This window comes from Oncorhynchus mykiss, chromosome 32 (assembly GCF_013265735.2).
Source record: "Oncorhynchus mykiss isolate Arlee chromosome 32, USDA_OmykA_1.1, whole genome shotgun sequence".
NCBI lineage: Eukaryota > Metazoa > Chordata > Actinopteri > Salmoniformes > Salmonidae > Oncorhynchus > Oncorhynchus mykiss.
The window spans coordinates 538913-564159 of NC_050572.1; the positions used below are offsets into that span (position 1 = coordinate 538913).

At 44.4% G+C, this 25247-nt stretch overlaps 1 protein-coding gene across 1 annotated transcript in view; it reads right to left on the reverse strand.

Annotated features, from left to right (window-relative positions):
• The window catches only part of ptpn2b (protein tyrosine phosphatase non-receptor type 2b), a 76422-nt gene that overhangs the window by 50286 nt on the left and 889 nt on the right, over nt 1–25247 (reverse strand). The window contains exons 2-6 of the mRNA XM_036970982.1: nt 24878–24968; nt 24555–24655; nt 21180–21278; nt 20306–20443; nt 13009–13218 (exon numbers count right to left, since the gene is read on the reverse strand). Coding sequence (XP_036826877.1) covers nt 13009–13218; nt 20306–20443; nt 21180–21278; nt 24555–24655; nt 24878–24968 — 639 coding nt within the window. The remainder of the gene's footprint in view (nt 1–13008; nt 13219–20305; nt 20444–21179; nt 21279–24554; nt 24656–24877; nt 24969–25247) is intronic.

The window sequence follows — 25247 nt, forward strand, 5'->3', positions numbered from 1 at the left end:
AGTCTCGTCACTCTCCCCAGCTAGCTAACGGACCTACATATAGTCTCGTCACTCTCCCCAGCTAGCTAACAGACCTACATGTAGTCTCTTCACTCTCCCCAGCTAGCTAACGGACCTACACTCTCCCCAGCTAGCTAACGGACCTACACTCTCCCCAGCTAGCTAACAGACCTACATGTCATCTCTTCAGTCTCCCCAGCTAGCTAACAGACCTACATGTAGTCTCTTCACTCTCCCCAGCTAGCTAACAGACCTACACTCTCCCCAGCTAGCTAATGGAACTACTCTCCCCAGCTAGCTAAGAGACTGACATGTAGTCTCGTCACTCTCCCCAGCTAGCTAATGGACCTACATGTAGTCTCTTCACTCTCCCCAGCTAGCTAACAGACCAACACTCTCCCCAGCTAGCTAACAGACCTACATGTAGTCTCGTCACTCTCCCAGCTAGCTAACGGACCTACATATAGTCTCGTCACTCTCCCCAGCTAGCTAACAGACCTACACTCTCCCCAGCTAGCTAACAGACCTACATGTAGTCTCGTCACTCTCCTCAGCTAGCTAACGGACCTACATATAGTCTCGTCACTCTCCCCAGCTAGCTAACAGACCTACATGTAGTCTCTTCACTCTCCCCAGCTAGCTAACGGACCTACACTCTCCCCAGCTAGCTAACGGACCTACATGTAGTCTCTTCACTCTCCCCAGCTAGCTAACAGACCTACATGTCATCTCTTCAGTCTCCCCAGCTAGCTAACATACCTACACTCTCCCCAGCTAGCTAATGGAACTAATCTCCCCAGCTAGCTAATGGAACTACTCTCCCCAGCTAGCTAACAGACTGACATGTAGTCTCGTCACTCTCCCCAGCTAGCTAACGGACCTACATAAAGTCTCGTCACTCTCACCAGCTAGAATAACAGACCTACATGTAGTCTCTTCACTCTCCCCAGCTAGCTAACGGACCTACACTCTCCCCAGCTAGCTAACGGACCTACATGTAGTCTCTTCACTCTCCCCAGCTAGCTAACGGACCTACACTCTCCCCAGCTAGCTAACAGACCTACATGTCATCTCTTCAGTCTCCCCAGCTAGCTAACAGACCTACACTCTCCCCAGCTAGCTAATGGAACTACTCTCCCCAGCTAGCTAATGGAACTAATCTCCCCAGCTAGCTAACAGACTGAAAATGTAGTCGCGTCACTCTCCCCAGCTAGCTAATGGAACTACATGTAGTCTCTTCACTCTCCCCAGGTAGCTAACGGACCTACACTCTCCCCAGCTAGCTAACGGACGTACATGTAGTCTCTTCACTCTCCCCAGCTAGCTAACAGACCTACACTCTCTCCAGCTAGCTAGCGGACCTACATGTAGTCTCGTCACTCTCCCCAGCTAGCTAATGGAACTACATGTAGTCTCGTCACTCTACCCAGCTAGCTAACAGACCTACACTCTCCCCAGCTAGCTAATGGAACTACATGTAGTCTCTTCACTCTCCCCAGCTAGCTAACGGACCTACACTCTCCCCAGCTAGCTAATGGAACTACATGTAGTCTCTTCACTCTCCCCAGCTAGCTAACGGACCTACACTCTCCCCAGCTAGCTAACGGACCTACATGTAGTCTCTTCACTCTCCCCAGCTAGCTAACAGACCTACACTCTCCCCAGCTAGCTAACGGACCTACATATAGTCTCATCACTCTCCCCAGCTAGTTAACAGACCTACATGTAGTCTCTTCACTCTCCCCAGCTAGCTAACAGACCTACATGTCATCTCTTCAGTCTCCCCAGCTAGCTAACATACCTACACTCTCCCCAGCTAGCTAATGGAACTAGTCTCCCCAGCTAGCTAATGGAACTACTCTCCCCAGCTAGCTAACAGACTGACATGTAGTCTTGTCACTCTCCCCAGCTAGCTAACGGACCTACATAAAGTCTCGTCACTCTCCCCAGCTAGCTAACAGACCTACATGTAGTCTCTTCACTCTCCCCAGCTAGCTAACGGACCTACACTCTCCCCAGCTAGCTAACGGACCTACATGTAGTCTCTTCACTCTCCCCAGCTAGCTAACGGACCTACTCTCCCCAGCTAGCTAACAGACCTACATGTCATCTCTTCAGTCTCCCCAGCTAGCTAACAGACCTACACTCTCCCCAGCTAGCTAATGGAACTACTCTCCCCAGCTAGCTAATGGAACTAATCTCCCCAGCTAGCTAACAGACTGACATGTAGTCTCGTCACTCTCCCCAGCTAGCTAATGGAACTACATGTAGTCTCTTCACTCTCCCCAGGTAGCTAACGGACCTACACTCTCCCCAGCTAGCTAACGGACGTACATGTAGTCTCTTCACTCTCCCCAGCTAGCTAACAGACCTACACTCTCTCCAGCTAGCTAGCGGACCTACATGTAGTCTCGTCACTCTCCCCAGCTAGCTAACAGACCTACATGTAGTCTCGTCACTCTCCCCAGCTAGCTAACGGACCTACATATAGTCTCGTCACTCTCCCCAGCTAGCTAACAGACCTACATGTAGTCTCTTCACTCTCCCCAGCTAGCTAACGGACCTACACTCTCCCCAGCTAGCTAACGGACCTACACTCTCCCCAGCTAGCTAACAGACCTACATGTCATCTCTTCAGTCTCCCCAGCTAGCTAACAGACCTACATGTAGTCTCTTCACTCTCCCCAGCTAGCTAACAGACCTACACTCTCCCCAGCTAGCTAATGGAACTACTCTCCCCAGCTAGCTAAGAGACTGACATGTAGTCTCGTCACTCTCCCCAGCTAGCTAATGGAACTACATGTAGTCTCTTCACTCTCCCCAGCTAGCTAACAGACCTACATGTAATCTCTTCAGTCTCCCCAGCTAGCTAACAGACCTACATGTCATCTCTTCAGTCTCCCCAGCTAGCTAACAGACCTACATGTAGTCTCGTCACTCTCCCCAGCTAGCTAACGGACCTACATATAGTCTCGTCACTCTCCCCAGCTAGCTAACAGACCTACACTCTCCCCAGCTAGCTAACAGACCTACATGTCATCTCTTCACCCTCCCCAGCTAGCTAACAGACCTACATGTAGTCTCTTCACTCAAACCCAGCTAGCTAACAGACCTACACTCTCCCCAGCTAGCTAACACTCTCCCCAGCTAGCTAATGGAACTACTCTCCCCAGCTAGCTAAGGGAACTAATCTCCCCAGCTAGCTAATGGAACTACATGTAGTCTCTTCACTCTCCCCAGCTAGCTAACGGACCTACACTCTCCCCAGCTAGCTAACAGACCTACATGTCATCTCTTCACTCTCCCCAGCTAGCTAACAGACCTACACTCTCCCCAGCTAGCTAACGGACCTACATATAGTCTCGTCACTCTCCCCAGCTAGCTAACAGACCTACATGTAGTCTCTTCACTCTCCCCAGCTAGCTAATGGAACTACATGTAGTCTCTTCACTCTCCCCAGCTAGCTAACAGACCTACACTCTCCCCAGCTAGCTAACAGACCTACACTCTCCCCAGCTAGCTAATGAAACTACTCTCCCCAGCTAGCTAATGGAACTAATCTCCCCAGCTAGCTAACAGACTGACATGTAGTCTATTCACTCTCCCCAGCTAGCTAACGGACCTACACTCTCCCCAGCTATCTAACGGACCTACATGTAGTCTCTTCACTCTCCCCAGCTAGCTAACAGACCTACACTCTCCCCAGCTAGCTAACAGACCTACACTCTCCCCAGCTAGCTAACAGACCTACACTCTCCCCAGCTAGCTAACAGACCTACATGTAGTCTCGTCACTCTCCCCAGCTAGCTAACAGACCTACATGTAGTCTCGTCACTCTCCCCAGCTAGCTAACAGACCTACACTCTCGCCAGCTAGCTAACAGACCTACATGTAGTCTCGTCACTCTCCCCAGCTAGCTAACGGACCTACATATAGTCTCGTCACTCTCCCCAGCTAGCTAACAGACCTACATGTAGTCTCTTCACTCTCCCCAGCTAGCTAACGGACCTACACTCTCCCCAGCTAGCTAACGGACCTACACTCTCCCCAGCTAGCTAACAGACCTACATGTCATCTCTTCAGTCTCCCCAGCTAGCTAACAGACCTACATGTAGTCTCTTCACTCTCCCCAGCTAGCTAACAGACCTACACTCTCCCCAGCTAGCTAATGGAACTACTCTCCCCAGCTAGCTAAGAGACTGACATGTAGTCTCGTCACTCTCCCCAGCTAGCTAATGGAACTACATGTAGTCTCTTCACTCTCCCCAGCTAGCTAACAGACCAACACTCTCCCCAGCTAGCTAACAGACCTACATGTAGTCTCGTCACTCTCCCAGCTAGCTAACGGACCTACATATAGTCTCGTCACTCTCCCCAGCTAGCTAACAGACCTACACTCTCCCCAGCTAGCTAACAGACCTACATGTAGTCTCGTCACTCTCCTCAGCTAGCTAACGGACCTACATATAGTCTCGTCACTCTCCCCAGCTAGCTAACAGACCTACATGTAGTCTCTTCACTCTCCCCAGCTAGCTAACGGACCTACACTCTCCCCAGCTAGCTAACGGACCTACATGTAGTCTCTTCACTCTCCCCAGCTAGCTAACGGACCTACACTCTCCCCAGCTAGCTAACAGACCTACATGTCATCTCTTCAGTCTCCCCAGCTAGCTAACAGACCTACACTCTCCCCAGCTAGCTAATGGAACTACTCTCCCCAGCTAGCTAACAGACTGAAAATGTAGTCGCGTCACTCTCCCCAGCTAGCTAATGGAACTACATGTAGTCTCTTCACTCTCCCCAGGTAGCTAACGGACCTACACTCTCCCCAGCTAGCTAACGGACGTACATGTAGTCTCTTCACTCTCCCCAGCTAGCTAACAGACCTACACTCTCTCCAGCTAGCTAGCGGACCTACATATAGTCTCGTCACTCTCCCCAGCTAGCTAACAGACCTACATGTAGTCTCTTCACTCTCCCCAGCTAGCTAACGGACCTACATAAAGTCTCGTCACTCTCCCCAGCTAGCTAACAGACCTACATGTAGTCTCTTCACTCTCCCCAGCTAGCTAACGGACCTACACTCTCCCCAGCTAGCTAACGGACCTACATGTAGTCTCGTCACTCTCCCCAGCTAGCTAATGGAACTACATGTAGTCTCTTCACTCTCCCCAGGTAGCTAACGGACCTACACTCTCCCCAGCTAGCTAACGGACGTACATGTAGTCTCTTCACTCTCCCCAGCTAGCTAACAGACCTACACTCTCTCCAGCTAGCTAGCGGACCTACATGTAGTCTCGTCACTCTCCCCAGCTAGCTAATGGAACTACATGTAGTCTCGTCACTCTCCCCAGCTAGCTAACGGACCTACATATAGTCTCGTCACTCTCCCCAGCTAGCTAACAGACCTACATGTAGTCTCTTCACTCTCCCCAGCTAGCTAATGGAACTACACTCTCCCCAGCTAGCTAATAGACCTACATGTAGTCTCTTCACTCTCCCCAGCTAGCTAACAGACCTACACTCTCTCCAGCTAGCTAACGGACCTACATGTAGTCTCTTCACTCTCCCCAGCTAGCTTTATTTTTTATTTTATTTTACCTTTATTTAACCAGGCAAGTCAGTTAAGAACAAATTCTTATTTTCAATGACGGCCTGGGAACAGTGGGTTAACTGCCTGTTCAGGGGCAGAACGACAGATTTGTACCTTGTCAGCTCGGGGGTTTGAACTCACAACCTTTCGGTTACTAGCTAATGGAACTACACTCTCCCCAGCTGGCTAACAGACCTACATGTAGTCTCGTCACTCTCCCCAGCTAGCCAACGGACCTACATATAGTCTCATCACTCTCCCCAGCTAGTTAACAGACCTACATGTAGTCTCTTCACTCTCCCCAGCTAGCTAATGGACCTACACTCTCCCCAGCTAGCTAACAGACCTACACTCTCCCCAGCTAGCTAACGGACCTACATGTAGTCTCTTCACTCTCCCCAGCTAGCTAATGGAACTACATGTAGTCTCGTCACTCTCCCCAGCTAGCTAACGGACCTACATATAGTCTCGTCACTCTCCCCAGCTAGCTAACAGACCTACATGTAGTCTCTTCACTCTCCCCAGCTAGCTAATGGAACTACACTCTCCACAGCTAGCTAATAGACCTACATGTAGTCTCTTCAATCTCCCCAGCTAGCTAACGGACCTACACTCTCCCCAGCTAGCTAACAGACCTACATGTAGTCTCTTCACTCTCCCCAGCTAGCTAATGGAACTACACTCTCCCCAGCTAGCTAATAGACCTACATGTAGTCTCTTCACTCTCCCCAGCTAGCTAACGGACCTACACTCTCCCCAGCTAGCTAACGGACCTACATGTAGTCTCTTCACTCTCCCCAGCTAGCTAACGGACCTACACTCTCCCCAGCTAGCTAACAGACCTACATGTCATCTCTTCAGTCTCCCCAGCTAGCTAACAGACCTACACTCTCCCCAGCTAGCTAACAGACCTACATGTAGTCTCTTCACTCTCCCCAGCTAGCTAATGGAACTACACTCTCCCCAGCTAGCTAACAGACCTACATGTAGTCTCGTCACTCTCCCCAGCTAGCCAACGGACCTACATATAGTCTCATCACTCTCCCCAGCTAGTTAACAGACCTTCATGTAGTCTCTTCACTCTCCCCAGCTAGCTAATGGACCTACACTCTCCCCAGCTAGCTAACAGACCTACACTCTCCCCAGCTAGCTAACGGACCTACATGTAGTCTCTTCACTCTCCCCAGCTAGCTAACAGACCTACACTCTCCCCAGCTAGCTAACAGACCTACACTCTCTCCAGCTAGCTAATGGAACTACATGTAGGTCTCTTCACTCTCCCCAGCTAGCTAACAGACCTACATGTCATCTCTTCACTCTCCCCAGCTAGCTAACAGACCTAGATGTAGTCTCTTCACTCTCCCCAGCTAACTAACAGACCTACACTCTCACCAGCTAGCTAACAGACCTACACTCTCCCCAGCTAGCTAATGGAACTACTCTCCCCAGCTAGCTAATGGAACTAATCTCCCCAGCTAGCTAACAGACTGACATGTAGTCTCGTCACTCTCCCCAGCTAGCTAACAGACCAACACTCTCCCCAGCTAGCTAACAGACCTACATGTAGTCTCGTCACTCTCCCAGCTAGCTAACGGACCTACATACAGTCTCGTCACTCTCCCCAGCTAGCTAACAGACCTACACTCTCCCCAGCTAGCTAACAGACCTACATGTAGTCTCGTCACTCTCCCAGCTAGCTAACGGACCTACATATAGTCTCGTCACTCTCCCCAGCTAGCTAACAGACCTACACTCTCCCCAGCTAGCTAACAGACCTACATGTCTCGTCACTCTCCCCAGCTAGCTAACGGACCTACATATAGTCTCGTCACTCTCCCCAGCTAGCTAACAGACCTACATGTAGTCTCTTCACTCTCCCCAGCTAGCTAACGGACCTACACTCTCCCCAGCTAGCTAACGGACCTACATGTAGTCTCTTCACTCTCCCCAGCTAGCTAACAGACCTACACTCTCCCCAGCTAGCTAACAGACCTACATGTCTCGTCACTCTCCCCAGCTAGCTAACGGACCTACATATAGTCTCGTCACTCTCCCCAGCTAGCTAACAGACCTACATGTAGTCTCTTCACTCTCCCCAGCTAGCTAACAGACCTACATGTCATCTCTTCAGTCTCCCCAGCTAGCTAACATACCTACACTCTCCCCAGCTAGCTAATGGAACTAGTCTCCCCAGCTAGCTAATGGAACTACTCTCCCCAGCTAGCTAACGGACCTACACTCTCCCCAGCTAGCTAACGGACCTACATGTAGTCTCTTCACTCTCCCCAGCTAGCTAACAGACCTACATGTCATCTCTTCAGTCTCCCCAGCTAGCTAACATACCTACACTCTCCCCAGCTAGCTAATGGAACTAGTCTCCCCAGCTAGCTAATGGAACTACTCTCCCCAGCTAGCTAACAGACTGACATGTAGTCTCGTCACTCTCCCCAGCTAGCTAACGGACCTACATAAAGTCTCGTCACTCTCCCCAGCTAGCTAACAGACCTACATGTAGTCTCTTCACTCTCCCCAGCTAGCTAACGGACCTACACTCTCCCCAGCTAGCTAACGGACCTACATGTAGTCTCTTCACTCTCCCCAGCTAGCTAACGGACCTACACTCTCCCCAGCTAGCTAACAGACCTACATGTCATCTCTTCAGTCTCCCCAGCTAGCTAACAGACCTACACTCTCCCCAGCTAGCTAACAGACTGACATGTAGTCTCGTCACTCTCCCCAGCTAGCTAATGGAACTACATGTAGTCTCTTCACTCTCCCCAGGTAGCTAACGGACCTACACTCTCCCCAGCTAGCTAACGGACGTACATGTAGTCTCTTCACTCTCCCCAGCTAGCTAACAGACCTACACTCTCTCCAGCTAGCTAGCGGACCTACATGTAGTCTCGTCACTCTCCCCAGCTAGCTATTGGAACTACATGTAGTCTCGTCACTCTCCCCAGCTAGCTAACGGACCTACATGTAGTCTCGTCACTCTCCCCAGCTAGCTAACGGACCTACATATAGTCTCTTCACTCTCCCCAGCTAGCTAATGGAACTACACTCTCCCCAGCTAGCTAACGGACCTACATGTAGTCTCGTCACTCTCCCCAGCTAGCCAACGGACCTACATATAGTCTCATCACTCTCCCCAGCTAGCTAATGGAACTACATGTAGTCTCTTCACTCTCCCCAGCTAGCTAACGGACCTACACTCTCCCCAGCTAGCTAACGGACCTACATGTAGTCTCTTCACTCTCCCCAGCTAGCTAACAGACCTACACTCTCCCCAGCTAGCTAACGGACCTACATATAGTCTCATCACTCTCCCCAGCTAGTTAACAGACCTACATGTAGTCTCTTCACTCTCCCCAGCTAGCTAATGGACCTACACTCTCCCCAGCTAGCTAACAGACCTACACTCTCCCCAGCTAGCTAACAGACCTACACTCTCTCCAGCTAGCTAATGGAACTACATGTAGGTCTCTTCACTCTCCCCAGCTAGCTAACAGACCTACATGTCATCTCTTCACTCTCCCCAGCTAGCTAACAGACCTAGATGTAGTCTCTTCACTCTCCCCAGCTAACTAACAGACCTACACTCTCAACAGCTAGCTAACAGACCTACACTCTCCCCAGCTAGCTAATGGAACTACTCTCCCCAGCTAGCTAATGGAACTACTCTCCCCAGCTAGCTAATGGAACTACATGTAGTCTCTTCACTCTCCCCAGCTAGCTAACGGACCTACACTCTCCCCAGCTAGCTAACGGACCTACATGTAGTCTCTTCACTCTCCCCAGCTAGCTAATGGACCTACACTCTCCCCAGCTAGCTAACAGACCTACACTCTCCCCAGCTAGCTAACGGACCTACATGTAGTCTCTTCACTCTCCCCAGCTAGCTAACAGACCTACACTCTCCCCAGCTAGCTAACAGACCTACACTCTCCCCAGCTAGCTAATGGAACTACTCTCCCCAGCTAGCTAATGGAACTACATGTAGTCTCTTCACTCTCCCCAGCTAGCTAACAGACCTACACTGTCCCCAGCTAGCTAACAGACCTACACTCTCCCCAGCTAGCTAATGGAACTACATGTAGTCTCTTCACTCTACCCAGCTAGCTAACAGACCTACACTCTCCCCAGCTAGCTAACAGACCTACATATAGTCTCATCACTCTCCCCAGCTAGCTAACAGACCTACATGTAGTCTCTTCACTCTCCCCAGCTAGCTAACATACCTACACTCTCCCCAGGTAGCTAACAGACCTACACTCTCCCCAGCTAGCTAATGGAACTACTCTCCCCAGCTAGCTAATGGAACTAATCTCCCCAGCTAGCTAATGGAACTAATCTCCCCAGCTAGCTAACAGAATGACATGTAGTCTCGTCACTCTCCCCAGCTAGCTAACGGACCTACACTCTCCCCAGCTAGCTAACGGACCTGCATGTAGTCTCTTCACTCTCCCCAGCTAGCTAATGGAACTAATCTCCCCAGCTAGCTAACAGAATGACATGTAGTCTCGTCACTCTCCCCAGCTAGCTAACGGACCTACACTCTCCCCAGCTAGCTAACGGACCTGCATGTAGTCTCTTCACTCTCCCCAGCTAGCTAACAGACCTACACTCTCTCCAGCTAGCTAACGGACCTACATGTAGTCTCTTCACTCTCCCCAGCTAGCTAATGGAACTACACTCTCCCCAGCTAGCTAACAGACCTACATGTAGTCTCGTCACTCTCCCCAGCTAACTAACAGACCTACACTCTCCCCAGCTAGCTAACAGACCTACACTCTCCCCAGCTAGCTAATGGAACTACTCTCCCCAGCTAGCTAATGGAACTACACTCTCCCCAGCTAGCTAACAGACCTAGATGTAGTCTCTTCACTCTCCCCAGCTAACTAACAGACCTACACTCTCACCAGCTAGCTAACAGACCTACACTCTCCCCAGCTAGCTAATGGAACTACTCTCCCCAGCTAGCTAATGGAACTACTCTCCCCAGCTAGCTAATGGAACTAATCTCCCCAGCTAGCTAACAGACCAACACTCTCCCCAGCTAGCTAACAGACCAACACTCTCCCCAGCTAGCTAACAGACCTACATGTAGTCTCGTCACTCTCCCAGCTAGCTAACGGACCTACATATAGTCTTGTCACTCTCCCCAGCTAGCTAACAGACCTACACTCTCCCCAGCTAGCTAACAGACCTACATGTAGTCTCGTCACTCTCCCCAGCTAGCTAACGGACCTACATATAGTCTCTTCACTCTCCCCAGCTAGCTAACAGACCTACATGTAGTCTCTTCACTCTCCCCAGCTAGCTAACGGACCTACACTCTCCCCAGCTAGCTAACGGACCTACATGTAGTCTCTTCACTCTCCCCAGCTAGCTAACAGACCTACATGTCATCTCTTCAGTCTCCCCAGCTAGCTAACATACCTACACTCTCCCCAGCTAGCTAATGGAACTACTCTCCCCAGCTAGGTAACGGACCTACATGTAGTCTCGTCACTCTCCCCAGCTAGCTAATGGAACTACACTCTCCCCAGCTAGCTAACGGACCTCCACGTAGTCTCGTCACCCTCCCCAGCTAGCTAATGGAACTACACTCTCCCCAGCTAGCTAACGGACCTATATGTCATCTCTTCACTCTCCCCAGCTAGCTAACGGTCATCGTAACAAACAGTCAGGGAGAATCTAAAATTCCAAAAGAGATGCATAGAGGATTATTTTTTATTTTTATTTTTAAAAGCAAGGATATACAGTGCAGTCGGACCCCTTGACTTCTTCCACATTTTGTTATGTTACAGCCTTATTCTAAAATTGATTAAATTAATTTGGGGGGAAAAAAAAACAAATCTAAACACAATACCCCATAATGGCAAAGCAAAAACAGGCTTTTAGACATTTGAGAAAAAAAATGAAATATCACATTCACATAATTATTCAGACCCTTAACTCAGTACTTTGTTCCAGCACCTTTGGCAGCGATTACAGCCTTGAGTCTTCTTGGGTATGACGCTACAAGCTTGGCACACCTGTATTTGGGGAGATTCTCCCATTGTTCTCTGCAGATCCTCTCAAGCTCTGTCAGGTTGGATGGGGAGCGCCACTGCACAGCAATTTTCGGGTCTCTCCACAGATGTTTGATCGGGTTCAAGTCTGGGCTATGGCTGGGCCACTCACGGACATTCAGAGACTTGTCCTGAAGTCACTCCTGCATTATCTTGGCTGTATCCTTAGGGTCGTTGTCCTGTTGGAAGGTGAGCCTTCACCCCAGTCTGAGGTCCTGAGTGCTCTGGAGCAGGTTTTCATCAAGGATCTCTCTGTACTTTGCTCCGTTCATCTTTGCTTCGATCCTGACTAGTCTCCCAGTCCCTGCTGCTGAAAAACATCCCTACAGCATGATGCTGCCACCACCATGCTTCACCGTAGAGATGGTGCCAGGGTTCCTCCAGACGTGACGCTTGGCATTCTGGCCAAAGAGTTCGATCTTGGTTTCATCAGACCAGAGAATCTTGTTTCTCATGGTCAGAGTCCTTTAGGTGTCTTCTGGCAAACTCCAAGCAGGCTGTCATGTGCCTTTTACTGAGGAGTGGCATCCGTCTGACCACTCTACCATATATGCCTGATTAGTGAAGTGCTGTAGAGATGGTTGTCCTTCTGGACGGTTCTCCCATCTCCACAGAGGAACTCTGACTCGTTCAGACTCATTGGGTTCTTGGTCACCTCCCTGTCCAAGGCCCTTCTCCCCTGATTGCTCAGTTTGGCCGGGCGCCAGCTCTAGGAAGAGTCCTGGTGGTTCCAAACTTCTTCCATTTAAGAACGATGGAGGCCACTGTGTTCTTGGGGACCTTCAATGCTGCAGAAATGTTTTCGTAATCTTCCCCTGTGCCCTGACACCATGTCTCGGTGCTCTACGGACAATTCCTTCAACCTCACGGCTTGGTTTTTGCTCTGACAGGTTCTGTCACTCTGGGACCCTATATAGACAGGTGTGTACTTTTCCAAATCATGTCCAAGCTATTGAATTTACCACAGGTGGACTCCAATCAAGTTGTAGAAACATCTCAATGATGATTAATGGACACATGCACCGGAGCTCAATTTTGAGTCTAATGGCAAAGGGTCTGAATACTTATGTAAATAATGTATTTCAGCTTATTTTTAATAAATGTGCAAACATTTCTGTAAGGCTGTTTTCACTTCGTCATTATGGGGCATTGTGTGTAGATTGATGCACATTTTTTTTTAAAGATAAGGCTGTAACGTAACAAAATGTGGAAAAGGGGAAGGGGTCTGAATACTTTCTGAACACCTGGACCTTGGTGAAGACCGAATGTGGTCCACGGGGAAACAAGTTTGACATCACTGGTTTATAGTGTTAACTATAAGTGTGAGGGGGCAGGGCTTACCAGGACCAGACAGGTGTCAACCAATGAGAGGGTCCCTGAGCGGCCAATTCCAGCGCTGCAGTGCACTACCGCCGGTCCGTGATCCGCCCCCAACGAGCCAGACTCCCGCACCTTGAACAGGAAGTTGAGGAAGGACGCCGGCGATTCTGGGACACCAAAGTCAGGCCAGGTGGTGTAATGAAAGTGATAGATCTCTCTCTTCTCCCCTGTCTGGAAGACACAAGAGAGGACAAAACACATTGCTTGTGTCCCAAATGGCACCCTTATTCCTTAGTACATTACTTTTTGTCCGAAATGGCACCCTATCCCCTAGTGCATTACTATTGACCAGAGCCCAGTGGGCCCCGGTCTAAACTGCACCATAAATGGAATAGGGTGCCATTTATGTCCTACAGTACAAATGGACAGGAGCAGGATTGGACTCAATTCCATTTAAATTCAGGAAACAAACTGAAATTCCAATTCTCATCCTTGAAAATAATAGTGGACCACTGCATTGACCCTAACCCTGGAGATAGTAGAACACTGTACTTCCCTGGGGAGGAAGGGAGGGGATAATAGATAGAGATTGAAGCTTGGACGATAAACTGAAAAGTTACCGACACTGACATTTCCCTCTTCTAACCAAAGCAATTTTACTGACGTCCGTAATTTTGATGATTAGGCTACACAACGTTCCTGCAGACATTTTTGGTTCTAAAACCATTATTTGCCCTAAACCTGCTTCTTGCATCGAAAGTATCTGCCCTCACTCCCTCTCCCCCTTTGCACACGGAGTGAAGGGAGGGCTGCATTTACTGTTGTTAAAAAAAGAGGAGAGTCTAAGCTTTATGAGAGTATAGAAAGTATTTCTCAACTCTCAATGTTAAGGAAATAACACCACTTTACTGAGTATGTAATTGAGATGATGCGCCAGCAGTACGAAGTGTAGCCATGTGTTTATTTGTTGGACAATAAATGTACTGTTAGATGAATTGCATGGCTATTTAGCAACAGCTATATGCTACACAATTCACCACCTGAGGAAGTGGGAACTCAAAACACATGAGTTCTCACTTCCTCAGGTGGTGAATTATGTAGTATATAGCCTTGGCCAGCAATATGCACAGAAACAGGCAGGCACATGAAATAGCTAACTTAGGGTAAGTTCCTAGCTAGCATTCAACTTATCTTATAAAAAAAAAACAATCAATCTTAACATAATCACTAGTTAACTACACATGGTTGATGATATTACTAGTTTATCTAGCTTGTCCTGCGCTGCATATAATCGAATCACAGCCTACTTCGCCAAACGGGTGATGATTTAACGGCATTCGCGAAAAAAGCACTGTTGTTGCACCAATGTGTACCTAACCATAAAAATCTGTCTTTCACAATACACAAGTATACATTTTTAAAACTGCATATTTGGTTAATATTGCCTGCTAACATGAATTTATTTTAGCTAGGGAAATTGTGTCACTTCTCTTGCGTTCTGTGCAAGCAGTCAGGGTATATGCAGCAGTTTGGGCCGCCTGGCTTGTTGCGAACTGTGTGAAGACCATTTCTTCCTAACAAAGACTAATTCATTTGCCAGAATTATACATAATTATGACATAACATTGAAGGTTGTGCAATATAAACAGCAATATTTAGACTTAGGGATGCCACCCATGAGATAAAATCCGTAACGGTTCCGTATTTCACTGAAAGAAAAAATGTTTTGTTTTCGAAATGTCAGTTTCCGGATTTGACCATATTAATGACCTAAGGCTCGTATTTCTGTTTTATTATATTATAATTAAGTCTATGATTTGATAGCGCAGTCTGACTGGGCGGTGGTAGGCAGCAGCAGGCTCGTAAGCATTCATTCAAACAGCACTTCCTGCATTTGCCAGCAGCTCTTCGCTGTGATTCAAGCATTCCGCTGTTTATGACTTCAAGCCTATCAACTCCTGAGATTAGACTGGCAATATTAAAGTACCTATTAGAACATCCAATAGTCAAAGGTATATGAAATACAAATCGTATAGAGAGAAATAGTCCTATAATAACTACAACCTAAAACTTCTTACCTGGGAATATTGAAGACTCATGTTAAAAGGAACCACCAGCATTCTCATGTTCTGAGCAAGGAACTTAAACGTTAGCTTTTTTACATGGCAAATATTGCACTTTTTACTTTCATCTCCATCACTTTGTTTTTGCATTATTTAATCCATATTGAACATGTTTAATTATTTATTTGAGACTAAATAGATTTTATTGATGTATTATATTAAGTTAAAATAAAAAGTGTTCATTCAGTATTGTAATTGTCATTATTAAAAATATACATATATAAAAATAGGTAGATTAATCGGTATCGGATTTTTTTGGTCCTCCAATAAAATCGGTATCGGTGTTGAAAATTCGTAAATCGGTCGACCTCTAGTAACAGCAGAGGTGTACAGTAGGCATCCTGATAAATAAGAATACGCCTTTCCCCTTATATCCGGGCACATAAACCAAGAAGGCAATTTTCTTATGTTGAATTGTACTTTACATGGTGAGAAATACACATTGATTTCATTGTATATCCCATCAGGGGCAAATCTAGATCACATCCACACAGGAAGTATTATTTTAGCAGGTGACCTAAATCATACATTCGATAAGATTAACAGACGTAGCAATGAAAAAGGCACATTTAAGGAGCCTCCAAAGAGGCAAAACATGTCATCTCTACAAATAATTTATAGGACACATAGATTACTATTCCCAACTCCAAAAGACTATTCCTTCTTTTCTCAAAAGGTAGAAAAGCTATTTAAGAATTGACTACATTTTTTCTTCTCCAAAAATTCACTCAACAATTTACTGGATAAAAAAAAGAAATAGATGATATAGTGATATCGGATCATTCTCTAGCATCGTGCTTAATTACACCAGGAGAAAATAATCTCCTGGACCCAAAATTGTATAAATAGATAAACAAATGTAGACAGAGAAAAGCCGACCCCTGATACAATTTGGGATGCTTTTAAGGTGTACATTAGGGGAATGATCATTTCATACTCGCCAAAAGTTAAATCTGATTTAGAAATTGAAATGAAAGAAAATCACTATCTTAGAAAAAGCCCATAAATCTTTACAAGGTAAAGAAGAAAATACAATTTCTGAACTTAAGCAGGAATACAATCTTTTACTTTTGAAGACAGCCAACAACTACAGGTTAAACTCAAATAAAGCATTCTACTTAATGGAAAATAAACCTGGTAAATATCTCGCAGCTCTCATGAAATTAACACATGGTAAACCAATTATATATATTTTTAAACTAAGATACAAAAGTGGTCATTAGAAACAGTGTGATTAATTAATATTTTAAAAGCTTCTATGAAAATGTATATAAATCAGAATTAAACAGTTTGACGGATCCTATAACCTTCTTAGACTCAACAAGTCCGAAGCAAATATCAGCAGACAAAAAAAAAGATTAAAACCGTAAACACCCAAGAAGAAATATTAGATACTGTTAAAACATTTGCATGGAGGAAATCACCAGGAATGGATGGCTTCCCAAAGAATTATATTCAACATTTTGGGACAATGTAGCCCCCCCTATTTACACAAATGACAACACACACGTCACACAATTCAGTACTTCCTAGTTCCATGTATCAAATAGTTATTTTCAGTTACATTGAAACCAGGAAAATCTGGAGAGTCCCCTGCTGATTATAGACATAAATTCAATAAATTGTGACAAAATTATAACAAAGCTTATAAGCAATAGAATGGCAAACATCTTACCAGACTTGTTATATATCAAACAAATGTTTCAGTTTAATACAATATGCAAAAAAAACAGGACATATATTATTCAATTATGGCTGTTGATGCCAAAAAGGCTTTTGATCGTCTTGAATAGCCTTCTGTATTCAAAACTTTGGACACTTTCAACTTTCCAGCTTAAATAATACATTTAATAAAACATATTGAATAAATGTTCTAAAGGAAAAATATACACAAATAATATATTATCTGATGAATGCTTTAGAAAGGGGGACAAGACAGGGATGTCCTCTCTCCCCCTTCCTGTTTCCTGTTTCCACTGGCAATTGAACTGCTTGCAGAAATAATTAGACAGGACACAAACGTAACAGGTATCAGTATTGGTAAACATGAAAATAAACTAAACTTATTTGCAGATGATCTCCTGAAATACCTGACAAATATTGAAAACCCAATGCCCAACATTGAAAACCCAATGCCCAACATTGAAAACTCAATGCCTTGCTAAGAATATTTTCAGAATACTCAAATCTCAGGATACAGAAAAAACAGCAATCCTTTCAGGAGACCACAAAAAATATGAACTACATAGGACGCTTAACAAGTGACAAACAATTATATCAGATAACTTTACTCCATTACTCAACAATATGAAAGCAGATCTAACTAAATTGAATAATCTTCCCATAAATCTTACAGGTACAATAAACCTCTAGAATGGCTGCTAAAGTTTTGGTATTTATTTTCGGTATTACTAATTACCCCACAAAGACATCACCTTCCCATACATCTACAGGTAGAATAAATGTATTAATAATGGCATTGCTGCTAAAGTTTTGGTATTTATTTTCGGTATTACCAATTACCCCACAAAGACATTCTTTAAAAAAGTTTACTTGGTCATAAGACTTTATATCGGACAAATAAAATTCATAGAATAAAAGAGGGAAGTTTAACATCTTCCTATGTCCGAGGGTGGTTTTAACCTTCCAGATTGTAATTGTATCAACTCACTACCCAAGGCTTTTACTTGTGACATATAGTTAAATGTACTAAATAGGAAGAATGGGTACGTAATTCAAGATGTGCATCCCCAGAATCTTTTTCCGTGTCTATTTTCAAAATATAAAGCTAAGAACATTAACAATTACATAGTTAAGAACACTATAAACATATTCTACAAGAACCAATATCACTCCCTAAAAACAAAACCTTATGGAACAACCCTTGGATAGCTTTCCAGAATTCACAGATTCATGTAAAGAAATCTGTTTTCCAATGTTAGTTTCAAATACATACAACTTAAAAGTTACATATACCTAAATTTTGATTTGAAATATGTTAGACAGAGCATCCTCGAAGAAATCTTATTTGAGTCAGAAAAGGATGTTCATATGATAGGGAAGATATACAAATCCTTGAACAGAGCAAATCCAACTGACAATCTTTTAGAAAAAAATCTTGGAACCAGGACTTAAAAAGAACTGATGTTTGGACAAGATGGAGGGAAAGTTGGAGAATAACTAACGAAATTACAGTTAAGAAAAATTTACGTTAAATCCGGTATAAACTAATGTATAGAATGTATTATACAAGAGACAAAATTCATACATTCTACAGCACAATGGCAGTCATGTCTTAAGTGTAAAACTAAAAATTACTCAATAATTCATACCTTCTGGGAATGCTACAAAGTCCCAAAGTTATGGGCGGAGCTAGAAAGTTGGCTGTCAGACGTTTTACAACGTAAATTTACTTTAAATACATCTGTCTGTATATTTCAAGACGTGGCATATGGGGGCGTAGTGAGATACCCAATGGACTGGACGATTCTCTTATCACTCATCTTGAAAAAAAGTATACTAAAAACTTGGACATCAATCATGGAAAACGGAAAAGTCTGTATTTTATCGCAATTATTGTCCATATCGCCCAGCTCTAATAGAGATGCATGGAAATAATCTCTAATGCATCATATTCACACCATTTTAGATATATGGCTCGTTAGCATTCTGCTACTCCAGCACCTTGATCAAGCATCAATTTTAAATCACACTGAATAAGATCACAGAGGAGACCTGAGACAAAGCATTACATGGGCTTGCTCCTACCCATCTTTCTGATTTGGTCCTGCCGTACATACCTACATGTATGCTATGGTCACAAGACGCAGGCCTCCTAATTGTCCCTAGAATTTCTAAGCAAACAGCTGGAGGCAGGGCTTTCTCCTATAGAGCTCCATTTTTATGGAATGGTCTGCCTACCCATGTGAGAGACGCAGTCTCAACCTTTAAGTCTTTACTGAAGACTTATCTCTTCAGTAGGTCATATGATTGAGTGTAGTCTGGCCCAGGAGTGTGAAGGTGAACGGAAAGGCTCTGGGGCAACGAACCGCCGTCGCCGTCTCTGCCTGACCGGTTCCCCTCTTTCCACTGGGATTCTCTGCCTCTAACCCTATTACAGGGGCTGAGTCACTGGCTTACTGGTGCTCTTCCATGCCATCCCTAGGAGGGGTGTGTGACTTGAGTAGGTTGAGTCACTTACGTGATCTTCCTGTCTGGGTTGGCGCTCCCCCATGGGTTGTGCCGTGGCGGAGATCTTTGTGGGCTATACTCCGCCTTGTCTCAGGATGGTAAGTTGGTGGTTGAAGATATCCGTTTAGTGGTGTGGGGGCTGTGCTTTGGCAAAGTGGGTGGGGTTATATCCTTCCTGTTTGGCCCTGTCCGGGGGTGTCCTCAGATGGGGCAACAGTGTTTTCTGACCATTCCTGTCTCAGCCTCCAGTATTTATGCTGCAGTAGTTTATGTGTCGGGGGGCTAGTTTGTTATATCTGGAGTATTTCTCCTGTCTTATCCGGTGTCCTGTGTGAATTTAAGTATGCTCTCTCTAATTCTCTTTCTTTCTCTCTCTCTGAGGACCTGAGCCCTAGGACCATGCCTCAGGACTACCCAGCATGATGACTCATTGCTGTCCCCAGTCCACCTGGCCGTGCTGCTGCTCCAGTTTCAACTATTCTGCCTGCGGCTATGGAACCCTGACCTGTTCACCAGACGTGCTACCTGTCCCAGACCTGCTGTTTTCAACTCTCTAGAGACAGCAGGAGTGGTAGAGATACTCTCAATGATCGGCTATGAAAAGCCAATTGACATTTACTCCTGACGTGCTGACTTGCTGCACCCTCGACAACTACTGTGATTATTATTATTATTATTTGACCCTGCTGGTCATTTATGAACATTTGAACATCTTGGCCATGTTCTGTTATAATCTCCAACCCGGCACAGCCAGAAGAGGACTGGCCACCCCTCATAGCCTGGTTCCTCTCAAGGTTTCTTCCTAGGTTTTGACCTTTCTAGGGAGTTTTTCCTAGCCACCGTGTTTCTACACCTGCATTGCTTGCTGTTTGGGGTTTTAGGCTGGGTTTCTGTACAGCACTGAGATATCAGCTGATGTAAGAAGGGCTATATAAATAAATGTGATTTGATCCTAGATTACACTCCTGCATTACTCAGACTTCCACCATGTGAAAGAGACTCACCTTATCATTTTGCAGCTCCAGCACTCTGGTTGTGTAGTAGGACTTGACGTCTTCTGAAACCAGCGTTATCAGGAAATGTGTATCTCTGAACGACATCTCATGCTCATCCTGCGTTGGCCAATACTGAGCACACTTTTCCTGTCAGGCGGGAAATACAGAAGACAGTCAGTCAGCCCCAGCCAGTCAGTCACCTTAGTTGAAGGGTAAAGTTATGACAGAAAAGAGAAGTGTTTCCAGTCTTAATAATATTCTGAATAAGCATTATCAGTCCCATGTTTTATGATTATGATTAATATTATCAAAGTATGTGTAGCCCAGCATTCTACTTAATGCAGTGACAGTCCCTATAAAGACTAAAGCTACAAGGTTTCACTACATTTGATAAAGTTAATCATTCATTTTCTACAAGTCCTTCTAAAATATGGACAACCAGGTTACGTAATGTCATGCTATTAAAAGGCATCTGTTGGCCGTAACAAGACTGAATAGAACCTCATGACACCAATATTCACCCCTGGCTCCTCCTCTTCCAGGAAGGGAAACTAAACTCATGATCCAACACCTACTGCTGCTACTCTGACACAAGATGACATGAAGGGGAGGTCGGCTCAAGTAGCATCTGAGGCATAAAGCCTGTGCTTGGGGAACTGTCAGGTTCCCTCTCACAGACCTACAGTAGTACAGACCTAACTGCCATCTCAACACCTCCCACCACCAAGCATCACCAGACCAGGAATTCACTCTCTAAACCACACAGAGTAGGAGGAAATACCCCTCCACAGAAAGTGGCTTTTCACTCCCCCACCTTAACAAAAATAGTGTGATCTGTGTACCACATGCAGGCAATACTAGAAGATAGTAGTTATGTACTCACTGATCCCTTCTCTATGACTCTGTTCAGCATGATGACAGCCTTGGTATTCTGTTCCCAGATCATCAACCAGAAGTGACCACAGGTGTTCCTCAGAGGACCCTGTGGATGACGCAGACACAAGCCCATTAGCTAACCAAGATTACACATTGGGAAATGTAAGTGCATTTGGGGGTTAGTAAAGTAATAAATAATACAATATATCAACAGTTCTATTTGTAACTTTTCAGGCTTAGAAACATCATTCATATAATATCACACCACCAGGTCAGAGTGCAAACAGATTGTTTTAGTCAATGTGGTAACATTTAGTTCCTCCCATCAAACCCTTCATCCATTTCCTGTTTTCCAGTCATTGCTCTGTAACAACACCACTGTGGCTGTTGTTAAACAGAACCTTCATAACAACCCGTAACAACACCCCTGTGGTTAACCAAAACCGTCATAACAACATCACTGTGGCTGTGGTTAAACAGAACCTTAACGTGTACTCACTATTAATCGAGTGTTCTATTAAATCAGTGTTTTGTTAACAAAGTGTTAGTAATGTTAAATCCGTGTTTTGTTAACCTTTCTAGGGCAGGCGTTCCGCTAGCGGGACCCCTCGACAACATTCCGCTGAAAAGGCAGCGCGCAAAATTAAAAAATATTTTTTTGAAATATGTAACCCTAACCCAAGTCCAATACAGCAAATGAAAGATAAACATCTTGTTAATCTACCCATTGTGTCCGATTTCAAAAATACTTTACAGCGAAAGCACAACATATGATTATGTTAGGTCAGAGTCAAGTCAAAAACACACACAGCCATTTTCCAGCCACAGAGAGGAGTCACAAAAATCAGAAATATAGATCAAATTAATCCCCAACCTTTGATGATCCTCATCAGATGACACTCATAGGACATCATGTTACACAATACATGTATGTTTTGTTCGATAATGTGAATATTTATATCAAATCTCAGTTTACATTGGCACGTTACGTGCAGTAATGTTTTGATTCAAAAACATCCAGTGATTTTGCAGAAATACTCATAATAAACACTGATAAAAGATACAACTGTTATTCACAGAATTAAAGATAGACTTCTCCTGAATGCAACTGCTGTGTCAGATTTCAAAAGCATAATCTGAAAACGGGGCTCAGAACCCAAAACAGCCAGAGGAATATCCGCCATTTTGGAGTCAACAAAGTTAGAAATTACACCATAAATATTCACTTACCTTTGATGATCTTCATCAGATGGCACTCCCAGGAATCCCAGTTCGACAATAAAATGACTGATTTGTTCCATAAAGTTCCATAAAGTCCATATATTTTGTCCAAATAGCCACTTGTTGTTAGCGTGTTCAGCCCAGTAATCCATCTTCATGAGGTGCAGGCACTTCGTCCAGACAAAAACTCGGAAAGTTCCGTTACAGTTCTTTAGAAACATGTCAAACGATGTATGGAATCAATCTTTAGGATGTTTTTAACATAAAACATCAATAATGTTCCAACCGGAGAATTCCTTTGTCTGAAAAAAAGCACTGGAACGAGAAGTAACTCTGTCAGGAGCGCGCGTCATGAGACCAAGGCACTCTGCCAGACCACTGACTCAGAGGTCTCATGGCTCATGGCTTTATAGTAGAAGCCTCATTCAAGTTTCTAAAGACGGTTGACATCTAGTGGAAGCCGTAGGAAGTGCAACTTTATCCATCTCAATGTGTATTCGGTAGGCCAAGCTTTGAAAAACTACAAACCATAGATGTCCCACTTCCCGGTTGGATTTTTCTCAGGTTTTCGTCTGCCATATGAGTTCTGTTATACTCACAGACATCATTCAAACAGTTTTAGAAACTTCAGATTGTTTTCTATCCAATACTACTAATACTATGCATATATTAGCATCTGGGACAGAGTAGGACGCAGTTCACTCTGAGCACGCTATTCATCCAAAAGTGAAAATGCTGCCCCTTATCCCAAAAAGGTTTTAACCAAGGGTTCTGTTATTTAAGGGTTCTGCTAATCAAGTGTTCTGTTAATCGTTAGTTTGGTTAATCAAGTGTTCTGAGAACCAAGTGTTCTGTTAATCGTTAGATTGGTGAATCAAGTGTTTGCTCTGTTAATCATGTGTTAAATGTTTCTGTTAATTGTTACATTGGTTAATCAAGTATTCTGTTAATCAAGTGTTAGTTCTGAAATTCTTCGGGAACAGTGTCCCTTCCATGGGAAAGTTGAGCTAACATAGGCTAATGCGATTAGCATGAGGTTGTAAGTAACAAGAACATTTCCCAGGACATAGACATATCTAATAATTGCAGAAAGCTTAAATGTGTCAGCCTAACTGCACTCTCCAATTTACAGTAGCTATTACAGTGAAATAATACCATGCTATAATACCATGCTATGGTTTGAGGAGAGTGCACCATTTGGAACAAAAAAAGTTATTAATAAACAAATTAGGCACATTTGGGCAGTCTTGACACAAAATTTGGAACAGAAATGCAATGATTCATTGGATCAGTCTAAAACTTTGCACATACACGGATGTCATCTAGTGGCCAAAATCTAAATTGCATCTGGGCTGGTATAATACACTATGGCCTTTCTCTTGCATTTCAAACATGATGGTACAAAAAGATACAAAAGAACGGTTCATTTTTTCTTTGTATTATTTTTTACCAGATCTATTGTGTTATATTCTACTACATTCCTTTCACATTTCCATAAACTTCAGTGTTTCCTTTCAAATGGTACCAAGGATATGCATATCCTTGATTCAGGGCCTGAGCTACAGGCAGTTAGATTTGGGTATGTAATTTTATGGGAAAATTGAAAAAAGGGTCTCGTTCTATTAATCAAGTGCTTGTTCTGTTAATCAAGTAATCTGAGAATCAATTATTCTGTTCATCAAGTGTTCGTTGTGTTCATCAAGTGTTACTTCGGGTTCATCAAGTGTTACTTCGGGTTCATCAAGTGTTCTGTAAATTAGTGTCCATTCTGTTAATCAGTGTCCATTCTGTTAATCAGTGTCCATTCTGTTAATGTGTCCATTCTGTTAATCAGTGTCCATTCTGTTAATCAAGTGTTCTTTTCATCAGTGTTAGTGCTGTTCATCAGTGCTGTTCATCAAGTGTTGGTGCTGTTTATCAAGTGTTGGTGCTGTTCATCAAGTGTTGGTGCTGTTCATCAAGAACTGATATAGAAGTCAGACGTAGTTGGAAAGAAACAATACAAAGAGGAAAACATACTAGAGGGCTGTAGATGGGTGCAATAAAAACAAAATAGGCAAAAACTGAACGGACAACAATAAGAAGAGAACGGACAACAATAACAGAATGGACAACAATAACAACAGAATGGACAACAATAACAACAGAATGGACAAGTCACCTGAGTTAAAATGTAGCTCCTCTGGGCCTCCTCCATGACCACCAGGCTGGCGTTGATGTAGTCGTTCTCTGTGTTCTCCAGTTTAACTCTGCTGTGATCAACTACACAGACAACAACAGAGGAGAGAAGTAATATATGAACAACATATCCAAGTGAAAGACAAGTTCATGTATGTATTGTATTGCTGCAAAATGAACTGCCTCATTGAGGACAAAGTTTTCTGAATCTGAAGTTGGTATCATACTGCAGTCAATGTGGTACGGTTCAAGACAACAACGAAACCTTTTAAAGAACAAGATATAAAGGAGTATGAAGTCACTTACATGGACTGACATCTCTGTATCGGTTCCGGTTGCGATTTTCTGGATATTTAGCAACTTTTAAAGGACATTCATGGGACTGATTCCGTATTTCCTGCAAACAAACGGTTTAGTCATCACGGACTAATAGACTATGAATTGGTCCTCTATATACCTACTGTACCATGAGGTTTCTGAAGACACACAAGGTCAGACTACTTTAGATATTCACAGAATCAGACCATGTTTAGCTACTGTAGATCCTTTGGTCACACTTGCTGATAGGGTGGAGGATGCTGTGGGAACTCAATGGAGCCTTGTGTTTTACTGGTAGGATAATGGTTTAGGTTTGGGGGACTATTGTAGTAGTTTATGAACAGTGGATGACAGAAGA